Source organism: Dendrobates tinctorius, unplaced genomic scaffold, assembly GCF_039654945.1.
Source record: "Dendrobates tinctorius isolate UK_male_01 unplaced genomic scaffold, ASM3965494v1 ptg000086l, whole genome shotgun sequence".
Classification (NCBI taxonomy): Eukaryota; Metazoa; Chordata; class Amphibia; order Anura; family Dendrobatidae; genus Dendrobates; species Dendrobates tinctorius.
The window spans coordinates 1911122-1923549 of record NW_027361754.1 but is presented as its reverse complement, the minus strand read 5'-3'; the positions used below and the strand labels follow the sequence as shown (position 1 = coordinate 1923549).

General features: G+C 46.5%; 1 protein-coding gene across 1 annotated transcript in view; it reads left to right on the top strand.

Annotated features, from left to right (window-relative positions):
* The window catches only part of ESAM (endothelial cell adhesion molecule), a 71473-nt gene extending 59456 nt beyond the window's left edge, over positions 1-12017 (top strand). Inside the window, 4 exon segments of the mRNA XM_073584878.1 lie at positions 4289-4444; positions 6460-6582; positions 6678-6819; positions 11207-12017. Of these exon segments, the coding sequence (XP_073440979.1) occupies positions 4289-4444; positions 6460-6582; positions 6678-6819; positions 11207-11657 (872 nt within the window). The 3' untranslated portion in view covers positions 11658-12017.
* The last annotated feature ends 411 nt before the right edge of the window (positions 12018-12428 follow it).

Sequence of the window (12428 nt, the reverse complement as noted above, 5' to 3'; positions counted from 1 at the left end):
AAAGGCCAGATTTGTGCAGTGTATGACTGATTGTTGTCCTATGGACAGACTGTCCCACCTCAGCTGTAGATCTCTGCAGTTCATCCAGAGTGATCATGGGCATCTTGGCTGCATCTCTGCTCAGTCTTCCCCTTGTTTGAGATGAAAGTTTAGAGGGACTGCCGGGTCTTGGTAGATTTGCAGTGGTATGATACTCCTTCCATTTCAATATGATCGCTTGCACAGTGCTCCTTGGGATGTTTAAAGTTTTGGAAATCATTTTGTATCCAAATTCGTCTTTACACTTCTCCACAACAGTGTCACGGACCTGCCTGTTGTGTTCCTTGGTCTTCATGATGCTCTCTGTGCTTCAAACAGAACCCTGAGACTATCACAGAGCAGGTGCATTTATACGGAGATTTGATTACACACAGGTGGATTATATTTATCATCATTAGTCATTTAGGACAACATTGGATCATTCAGAGATCCACAATGAACTTCTGGAGTGAGTTTGCTGCACTGAAAGTAAAGGGGCCGAATAATATTGCACACCCCACTTTTCAGCTTTTGAATTTCTACAAAAATTTAAAATAACCAATAAATTTTGTTCGACTTCACAATTGTGTCCCACTTGTTGTTGATTCTTCACCAAAATTTTACATTTGCCATCTTTATGTTTGAAGCATGATATGTGGGAAAAGGTTGAAAAGTTCCAGGGGGGCTGAATACTTTTGCAAGGCACTGTGTATGTGTGTGTGTGTATATATATATATATATATATATATACATACATATATATATTCTAATATATAAAGCTCAATGTGTGTGTGTATGTATGTGTGTATGTCCGGGATTGGCATCTGCACCGTCACAGCTACAGCCACAAAATTTTGCACAGTCACACGGCTGGACCCAGAGAGCGTCATTGGCTATGTTGTGGGGCAAAATTTTAACCCCGCGCGTTCCAATTCACCAAAAATTTTGCTTATTATTCTTATCATTTCTATGGTGTTATCGTCCTTTTGTAAAGCTGGAAATAACACAATTTATTACTGTGCCAACACAGACAAGCCTCTGACACAGACCTCAGGGGGAGCCCAGTATCACACAGGATAGGATTAGATACACAGCTCAGCAGTCAGTATCAGACAGGATATGATTAGATACACGGCTCAGCAGTCAGTATCGCACAGGATAGGATTAGATACACAGCTCAGCAGTCAGTATCACACAGGATAGGATTAGATACACAGCTCAGCAGTCAGTATCAGACAGGATAGGATTAGATACACAGCTCAGCAGTCAGTATCACACAGGATAGGATTAGATACACGGCTCAGCAGTCAGCATCAGACAGGATAGGATCAGATACACAGCTCAGCAGTCAGTATCACACAGGATAGGAATAGATACACAGCTCAGCACACAGTATCACACAGAATAGGATTAGATACACAGCTCAGCACACAGTATCACACAGAATAGTATTAGATGCATGGCTCAGGAGACAGTATCACACAGGATAGGATTAGATACACTGCTCAGCAGTCAGTATCACACAGGATAGGATTAGGTACACAGCTCAGCAGAAAGTATCACAGGAGAGGATTAGGTACACAGCTCAGCAGACATTATCACACAGGATAGGGTTAGATACACAGATACACATGTTGTTTATCAAAAGGCTCTTGAATGAGTTGAAAATAAAATACTATCAATACTTGGGTAATCGTTTAGTTAATTTGTGTTGCAAATCTGTAGTATTGAATATATGATGTGAAATGTTTTTATGTGCAATCATTATAATTTGTTATAACTAACCACAGTTGGTTACTACGCTCAGGCAACGCTGGGCTCTTCAGCTAGTATATATATATACTGCTCAAAAAAATGAAGGGGACACTATTCATTCCATTTGCAACAGGCTGTTTGTGTTCCCTTTATTTTTTTGAGCAGTATACATACATGTATATATATTATATAGTCTCCTTTATTATGTATATTGCAGTCCCTTGTTATACAGTGCCCTCTCTTGTTATGTACAGTACCATCCCTTACATATTGGATTATATAGAGCCCTGTTTTTTATTACATACCGTCCTGTCTTGTTATCTGTATAATACAATGATGGCTGATGGAGCATGGGAAAGCTGGTCGTCTGGTCACCGGCTCCTCGATCAGCAGTCACTTTATATCTAAAAAGAGAGGGGACTATGTAATAAAAGAGGGCGCTGTAATAACAGAATTAACAAGAATACACTATGTAAGAGACAGTACTGTACATAACAGCAGAGGAAGCTATATAATAAGGGATAGCATTATATATAACTAGAGAAGATGGTACTTAATAAGAGACATAACAAAAGAGGAAACTATGTAACTAAGGATGGTGTTATACAGAATTAGTGAGTACACTATATACTAAGGGACTGTGTTAGACATAATAAGCAATAATAATGTCTTCCTCCACCTCCCCCTGTTTCTATGTCCATTATAAGTCCCCCTTCCTCCCATCCCTATCCCCGACACCCCTCATTGTCCTCCTGCCCCCACATCCCTTTAATATCCTCTCCCCCACCCCATCATTGCCCTCTTCACCACCTCCATCATTGCTTTCTCCCCCACCACCCCATATCATTGCTCATTCCACCACCTCCATCATTTCCTCTTCCCCCACCACCCCCATCATTGTCTTTTCCCCCACCACTCCCATCATTGTCCATTCCACCACCTCCATCATTTCCTCCTCTCCACCACCCCCATTGTTGCTATTTCCACCACCACCATCATTGTCCTTTCCACCACCACCATCATTACATTCTCCCCCACCCCATCATTGCCCTTTCCACCATCTCCATCACAGCCTCCTTCCCCACCACTCCCATCATTGTCTTTTCCACTAGCACCATCATTGCCTTCTCCGCCACCTCCATCATCGCCTTCTACGGAACCTGAAAACCCACCTCTTCAAGAAAGCCTACAGCCTGCAATGACCCCACTACCTCCTCACCACTACTGGAGATATCACCTCAACCAACACCAGAACTGCTGCAACCCACCAACCTACTGGTTCCTTCCCCACCATCCTGTAGCATGTAAGCCCGAAAGGGCAGGGTCCTCTCCCCTCTGTATCAGTCTGTCATTGTTAGTTTGTTTACTGTAAGTAATATCTGTAATTTGAATGTAACCCCTTCTCATGTACAGCACCATGAAATCAATGGTGCTATATAAATAAATAATAATAACACCCCACCACCCCCATCATTGCCCATTCCACCACCTCCATCATTTCCTCCTCCCCCTCCATCCCCGTTATTGCCCTTTCCACCACATCCATCATTTCCTCCTCCCCCACCATACCCATCCTTGCCCATTCCACCACTTCCATCATTTCCTCCTTCCCCACCATCCCCATCATTTCCCTCTTCATCACCCCATAATTGCCTTCTCCCCATCAGCCCCGTCATTGCCCTCTCCCCCACCTACACACACACAGCACCATTCACCTCTCTGCATATTCCCCCGCAGCCATACGCATGCACACACACACACACACACACACACACACACACACACACACAGAGCACCTCTCACCTCTCCACACGCTCTGCCGCAGCATCACCATCGCTTTCCTCTCCCTGGCACAGCCGGCCGCTGAATGATGACGTCATCCAGCGGCGCTGCTGTCTGTGTGAGAGGAAGCGCGGGCAGGAAGCAGGACAGATCGTTGCAGCTCCGCTCCGCTGCTATTTTCTCTTGTAGGCAGCGGAGCAGCAGGGATCGCTCCCTGCCCACTGCACATGCTCCCTGCCCTTATTATTAGCCACCCTGCAGGGGCCCCCCTCCACCTCTGGGCCCCGATGTAGCCGCACAGGCTGCACATGCAGTATGTCCGCCCATGCTTTACCATCCACAGTCACCTTCCCCATAAAATTACCGACCACAGTCACCTCCTCTATTAAATTATTATTCAAGCAGAAAATGTAGTGTCATGAAATAAGGTCCCTAATTCTATTACCGTCTTGTAATATTTAGGACATTTATTGTGATGTAGGACTGACAATAATCAGAAGGAACCAGATCTTCATGTTTTCATCTGATAGAGGAGAAGCCAAATATTTACAAACATGGCAAAACTTCCCATCTATGGCGCCACCTCTTGGATTGTCTTCTCCTTCCATCTAGTGGTCTTTTGTCAGTACTGCAGGCTGCATTTTATTATTTTCTTCCCCACCTTTTAAAGAACAAGATGTGTAGTATAAATAATGACAGTAGGAATTAATTGTAGACATTTTATTCTATTTAGTGCCTCCTTCTAAACCCACATGTGAGCTACATGGAGATCCCTATATCAGTGCCAATGTTACCCTCAGCTGCAAGTCTTCTTCTGGACACCCTGTACCCCTGTACACCTGGATAAAGAAGGCAGAGATCAATGTGGTTTACTTTCCTCCTGTTCATGGTAAACTCAGTTTGTTATATACATATGAATTGTATCTTACTGTACAGCTTGAAAATGGGGAGGAACTGGAACATAAGGTTTCTTAGAGAATCAATGACTGTTTCATTTATACAGAAGCTTTAGTTAAATGTTTTCTCCCCTGGTTTCCTTAGCATAGTCATGATTCTTTCCTGGTCTTGTTATGGCTCCCTCCTTGACTGTGTAATTATCGTCAGTGATCAGTGACTTATTGACCTTTGTATCTTTCAGCACAGTCGGTTTTATGAGATATTGAGGGACTGAAGGAGGATTATGAAAGGGTGGGTGTGTGTTATAACTATTAAGCCGGGGTAACACTTGCGAGAAACTCGCACGAGTCTCGCGTCTCAATACCTGGCACTGCTGCCGGCACTTGGACCGGAGCGTTCAGCTCATAGAAATACATGTAGCCGCACACTCCGGTCCCGAGTGCTGGCGGCATTGCCGGGTAATGAGACGCGAGACTCGTGCGAGTTTCTCGCAAGTGTGACCCTGGCCTTAAGCAAAGAGTGAGGTTTTCTGCATCCAAGAAGAACAGAAGCCCAGAGATCAGAAGGAGCAGTGCAGGGATGTCTGTATAATGTCATGGAAAGTTCTGCAACATTCTAATACATTTTGTGATTGTATTCCTTAACATTTTCAACATCTCTGCTTTCTGTCACCAAATTCATTTTAAAAATCAAAGTGTAAGAAGTCACCTTATCCTAAAATCTCACAGTTGAGTATTGATTTCAATTTATCCAGTCTAGACCGATCTATGAGCAGAACAAGCTGAGATCCAGATTGAGATGTCTCGACTTTGTTGTCAGGTATCAAAGGGCTCCTTCCCTTTCCCTATCGCTAGGGGGTGCCTTATCTAACCCTGCTCCTCTGACTACTTTTAATGGTGAAGACGTCGGGGTGACGTGCCTTGCTGAGCTCCTGAATCTGCCTTTAGTCTTTCCCCTTCCCCCACCCAGGGAAGAGGGGAGTAGTAGTGTACTGTAATACACCAACCAGACTTACAAGGGAATACGTACAGGGATAAAGGAAAATACCAATCATACAAATATACTCACACAAACAACAGAGGGATGCACCGGGGAGGGAAGGATGGGAAAAACCAAAGTAGTAGAAGATGAGGATTTGCACACAACCAAAACTAATCAACATTATTTAGATAAATGCACAAAACGCCTCCTCAAACAACAAAACTCCTCCAACTCCTGAACCATGCAGTATAAAGCTAACTCTGGTAATGCCTGTTTGCTAGAGGCCAGTATATGTAGGAGAGGAGAGTGGCCAACACAGAACAGCCGAGATCACCAAGCAGGAAAGCTTCCAGGAGCTATTAATGGAAGTAGATTAACCCTTGCACTGCTGTAAGAAACCTGCACTGTTTAATATGAAGGTGACGTGCTTCTAATCAGTGCAGAAGTAGGAGAAATCAGATGGTGCTGGCTTCTTGCTCCTCTCTGTCGCGGTAAACCCGTGTCAGATGTGTTACCTGCACTGATACATTGTGGGAACTAGTGGGACAGGAAAAAGATTTGCTCTTCTGATGTGTTTAGTTGAGAGGATTTTGTAGAAACAGACTGAAGCAAGTTGAACAAAACCTCAGCTGTGAGAAGTCATAGTTTTGTATAATTTCCATTCGTTCTAGTTTTCACTCTCCTGACCTAATAAGATATATTGATCGTTAATCATTTTTTAATTCACTGACAGCAAGCAGAGATCTTGTAGCATATTAGAAATTCACATAAAGCTTAATGTCATTATCATAATGTAATTACAGCTTAGATGTCACTTATATTTCCTGAAATACTTTGTGCTGCTGAGAGGATCTTGTTTTCATTCTGCTCCTCATATAATATAGCTGGTCCTATAACATTTAGATATGTTCTGTACATTAGTGTCTCTCTCAGTATCTCTGCTAAAATACTCTGCTCTGCTCTGAGCGTTCCCATGATGTGATTTTTGTAGTGTTGTTATCTAATATATGATGTCTGTGTTTGCAGACGCTGTGAAGGGAACATTAACTTTGACCAATCTCACAGCAGACAACACCGGGATGTATGTGTGCACGTCTCGAAACACGGCCGGAGTGTCCGAGTGCAGCATCACTATGGAGGTGAAGTCTAGTAAGTGCGGCTTTAGGGAACCATTATCGCCTCCGGAGAATTGTGTTGTCTCAGATGATAATGCAGGTCATTACTATTAATGTTGTTACCTGCAGTTTCCAGGACGGCAATAATTGTGGGCGCAGTTGTGGGCTCGATAGTTGGACTCTGCTGCCTGGCGATCCTGGTGACTGTATTGATTTACCTGTACCGGCGAGGGAAGAGATCTGTACAAGAAGAAACCGAGAACGACATAAAGTAAGGAGCTGCCAGTCATTAAATCTCAGCTTCATTGTAGGAGTGACATATTCTCAATTTTCCTACAGAGTTCTATGATTATTGATACAGTATGTCGCCACCTGGTGTTCAGTGTATAGCAATGTGTATGTCCTCCTAATGAGCTGAGTACTGGAGGACACACATGCTCAGTCAGCTCCACCTAATGAGCCGAAAGCTGGAGAACACACACACTCAGTCACTTCCATCTAATGAGCTAAGTACTGGAGGACACATGCGCTCAGTCACCTGCACCTAATGAGCTGAGTACTGGAGGACACACATGCTCAGTCACCTCCACCTAATGAGCTGAGTACTGGAGGAAACATACTCTCAGTCACCTCCACCTAATGAGCTAAGTGCTGGAGGACACACATGATCAGTCCCGACTACCTAATGAGCTGAGTACTGTAGGACTCATACGCTCAGTCCCCTCTACCTAATGAGCTGAGTGCTGGAGGACACACACGCTCAGTCACCTCCACCTAATGAGCTGAGTACTAGAGGACACACATGCTCAGTCACCTCCATATAAGAAGCCTCAGCTTACTGGAAGGCACACATGCTCAGTTACCTCCACCTAATGAGCTGAGAGCTTGAGAACACTCACACAATCAGTCACTTCCATCTAATGAGCCGAGAACTGGAGGACACACATGCTCAGTCACCTCCACCTAATGAGCCGAGTGCTAGAGGATACACACACTAAGTCACCGCCACCTAATGAGTTGAGTACTGGAGGACACATAAGCTCAGTCACCTCCACCTAATGAGCCGAGTGCCGGAGGACACATACACTCAGTCACCTCCACCTAATGAGCTGAGTACTGGAGGACACACACGCTCAGTCTCCTCCACCTAATGAGTCGAGAGCTGGAGGACACACATGATCAGTCACCCCCACCTAATGAGCCCAGTGATGGAAGACTCACACACTCAGCCCCTTCCACCTAATAAGCTGAGTACTGGAGGATACACACACTCAGTTCCCTCCACCTAATGAGCCAAGTGCTGGAGGACACACACGCTCAACCCTTCCGCATAATGAGCTGTGTACTGGAAGACACACATGCTCAGTCCCCTCCACCTAATGAGCCAAGTTCTGGAGGAAACATGCTCAGTCCCCTCCGCCTAATGAGACAAATGCTGGAGGACACACATGCTCAGTCACGTCCACCTAATGAGCTGAGTACTGGAGGATACACGCTCAGTCCTCTCCACCTAATAAGCCCAGTTCTGGAGGAAACATGCTCAGTCCTCTCCACCTAATGAGACGAGTGCTGGAGGACACACACGCTCAGAAACCTCCACCCAATGAGCTGAGTACTGGAGGACACACGCTCAGTCACCTCCACCTAAGGAGCCGAGTGCTGGAGGACACACACGCACAGTCCTCTCCACCTAATGAGCCGAGAGCTTGAGGACATACACTCAGTCCTCTCCACCTAATGAGCTGAGTACTAGAGGACACAAACGCTCGTTCACCTCCACCTAATAAGCCAAGTGCTGGAGGACACACGCACTCAGCCCCTTCAACCTAATGAGATGAGTACTGGAGGATACACACGCTCAGCCACTTCCACCTAATGAGCCAAGTGCTGGAGGACACACATGCTCAGCCCTTCCACATAATGAGCTGAGTACTGGAAGAAAACACGCTCAGTCCCTTCCACCTAGTGAGCCAAGTTCTGGAGGACACACGCTCAGTCCCCTCCACCTAATGAGCTGAGTACTAGAGGACACAAACACTCAGTCACCTCCACCTAATAAGCCAAGTGCTGGAGGACACACACACTCAGCCCCTTCAACCTTATGAGATGAGTGCTGGAGGAAACACACGCTCGGTCACTATTCCCAGGTACCGCGTTTACTTCAGGGCAGTCTGCGTGCTTGTCAGTGAAGGAGCGGAGCCTCTGCGGCATATGACAATATAGTTGAGGAGACTCCTTAGGCCCCACACCATTACTGACCCACTGCCAATCCAGTCATGCTGAAGGATTGTGCAGGCAGCAGATCGCTCTCCACGGCGTCTCCAGACTCTGTCACGTCTGTCACATGTGCTGAGTGTGAACCTGCTGCCTGCAACATCCTTCAGCATGACCGGTTTGGCAGTGGGTCAGTAGTGGTGTGGGGTGGCTTTTCTTTGGTGGGCCACACAGCCCTCCATGTACTCGTCTGAGGTAGCTTGACTGCCATTAGGTACCGAGATGAGATCCTCATACCCCTTGTAAGACCATATGCTGGAGTGTGTCAGCAGTTCCTGCAAGATGAAGGCATTGAAGCTAAGCACTGGTCTGCCCATTCCCCAGACCTGAATCCGATTGAGCACATCTGGGACAGCATGCCTTGCTCCATCCACCGTCACGTTGCACCACAGACTGTCCAGGAGTTGACGGATGCTTTAGTCCAGGTCTGGGAGGAGATCCCTCAGGAGAGCATCCGCAGCCTCATCAGGAGCATGCCTAGGCTTTGTAGAGAGGTCATACAGACACATGGAGGCCACACACAATACTGAGTATCATTTTGACTTGTTTCCACTTTTGACTTGTTTTGATTTTCATTTTGACTTGTTTCCACTTTCATTTTGGGGGTCTCTCCAAATCCAGGCCTCCATTGGTTCAAAATTTGATTTCCATTGATGATTTTTGTGTGATTATGTTGATAGGACATTCAACTTTGTACAGAACAAAGTATTCAATGAGAATATTTAATTCATTTAGATCTGGGATGTGTTATTTGATTATCCCCTTTATTTTTTTGAGCAGTGTATATAAACCTCCAGTCCATCACTGCCAGGATCCCCCAATAACACCAGAACGGTACGCTGCCACCCGCTCTTTGTTAGATATAAGCCCGATCTGTAAGCAAGCTTATATAGGGTCAGAAACCAACCCCAGGTCATATATAAATACCGTACTAACCGAACTCACTGACGTGGGAAATCGGGTTTCGAGATAAAAAAGCAGCCCAAAATTGATATTTTAATTGCCGAAAGGCGCACTTGATGCTACAAATATATACAGAAGAATATACAGAGATTACAGCCAGAAGTACAGATAAAAGTAGGGTACAGGTTGGGGATTGCAGTTAGCTGTATGTGTCACGTTACTGTTTCTTATCACTTGTGGATAATGGGAAGCTCTCGTATCCACAGACACCTACTTAGTTTCTGGTCCATCTCCACACGTGACGTGACGTGGCTTCCATGGCAGAACAATGACAAAGGCTAAAGGTGTGTAGCTAGCTTTTAACCCCTAGCTCGCCCCCTCCCATATTTGCCACCCCTCTGGGTTACACACTGAATTCTCCTGCCTTGATCTCCTAGCTGAAGTAATTCACAATATCTAGGATGGGTCATAGCTTCCTAGCGGGAGGTCCAACCGGGACGAATGATGTTTCACGGTTCGTTGGAGCTGGACTGATATGGAGAGTCCAAACTTGGGTCGGCTATGTGGTTCTGGAGTGCCAGTCTCGAGAGCTCAGTATCCGGGACCGCTAGAGAAAGATGAGATGCAGGGGTTCATGCAGAGGGCTCCCAGGCTTCTGATGGTATATTGGGCTTACCCCTGAGATGCACGGTACTCTCATAATTCATCTCTTGGTGTCAGTGCCCAAGTGTCTAGCGCTTCCTTTGATATTGGCTGCCTTGCACAAAAGACATCAGGGAGTCCAAGCTCTGCCCCTCCTCGCCTTTATTAACACGTGGCCTATAATCCTCTGGCCATTTGGCAAAAGTTCTGTTCTTTTGGGGATTTGTGTACTTCTCCCAAAGGTAGGGATCACTTCAGGAGTGGAGGAAGATCTCTGGACAATATATTGGGCCTGGATTAATAAATCCAAAATGGAGTCTCCCTCGTCCCTGATACTCTCTTTTACCCATTTAATACCATAAAAAAGTAATCCAAAGGGTCCGCTGTAATCCATAATATGGACGTCCCATGACGATCCCCGACTCTGCTACATCTGGAGGCTGTGATGAGAAGTGACATGAATAACCACTCAACATGGCCGCCGGTGCACACTGAGAGTAGCATGAGAATCTGGCTGTAGTGATGAGCGGTGACATCAGTAATGTGACTGCAATTCATTTTCTGTGAACTGCGATAACCTTACAGATGTCAGCGCTCGTCACTGTCGCTATCATTAAGGTAACTTTCTTAAAGGTGATGTGCAAGATTAGAAAAACATGACTACTTTCTTTCAATAACAGCGCTGCTTCTGTCTCCACATGTTGTGTGTGGTATTGCAGCAGAGCCCCATCCATGCAGCTGAGCTGCATTACCAGACACAACCTGAGGCTAGGAGGGGCGCTGGTCCTGGCAGACATGAGGTTACATTCGTCAGTTCTCATCTCTTTTATTATTTGCAGGGAGGACGCCCCAGCTCCGAAGACTCTCCCCTGGCCTAAGGGCAATGACTCCAGTCTGGCATACAAAAACGGCACCTTATCCTCAATGGGCAGCCACCATGGTCACAAGCCGTATCCACCCAAATCGCCCTCTGACACCACGTCCATCAACACCGCTACTGGGAGCAACATCGGCTATAGACCCCCTTACGTCAACGGCAGAGTTACTACCCCCACGCCCAGCATGTCCAGCCAGTCATTGCCAAGCTACATGGCGCCGACCAATGGCAACTACTACAGCACGGCTGTGCCAACCAACCGGGGCACGCTGCAAAAGACCAACGGCGTAGAGCCGCAGCCACCCAGAAAGGAGATGAACATCCCCTCTGGGGTGACCCCATCTAACCTGGTGCGGATGGGGGCTGTGCCAGTCATGGTGCCCGCGCAGAGCCAGGCCGGCTCCCTGGTATAGCCCATCTCCATTCTGCTGGACTCAATGTTTACAGGACTCGCTGCCAAACAGAAAGGTTCAGAGCCATAAGTCCGTCGCCATGTCACTCGCCAGCAATCAGCATCTCACGAGATTTGCTGACCGCCATGTACCGCGCTGTTTGTATCGATGCCCATGCTTCATATTATCCTGCCAGGGACCCCTGGAGATTATAACTTTTCTCATCGGACTTTATACATCTATTTCTGGCCGTGGCGGCGGTTTCTGGAAATCCATCCGTCGCCGGTTCTGTGACTGCGCGCTGCTGGCTCGGTTACATTATGCTCTTGTCACTTACATTTAAAGGGACAGGCCGCCGTGATAAAGGGCTTTATGGACGTAGTGGGGGTTCGACGTCTCTGCCATTTGATCACTTCTGGTTGTGGTCTTCGTCTCCAGTACCTGATGCCGTGCTGGTCATGGAGGCAGATAGCGACTTGAGAGAACTGCTGGGAGTTGTAGTGTCACAATAGCAACTGAAGAGCCGCAGATCAATAGATTGTAAAAGTGAGCGATCCCTACTCTCATCATCCTCCATGTAGTAATAATGGGGAATGTAGTGCTCTGTGGGACACGCAGACCGTATCGCAAAGGATAGGATTAGATACACGGCTCAGCAGACAGTATCACACAGGATATGATTAGATACACGGCTCAGCAGTCAGTATCACACAGGGTAGGATTAGATACACGGCTCAGCAGTCAGTATCACACAGGAGAGGATTAGATACACAGCTCAGCAGTCAGCATCAC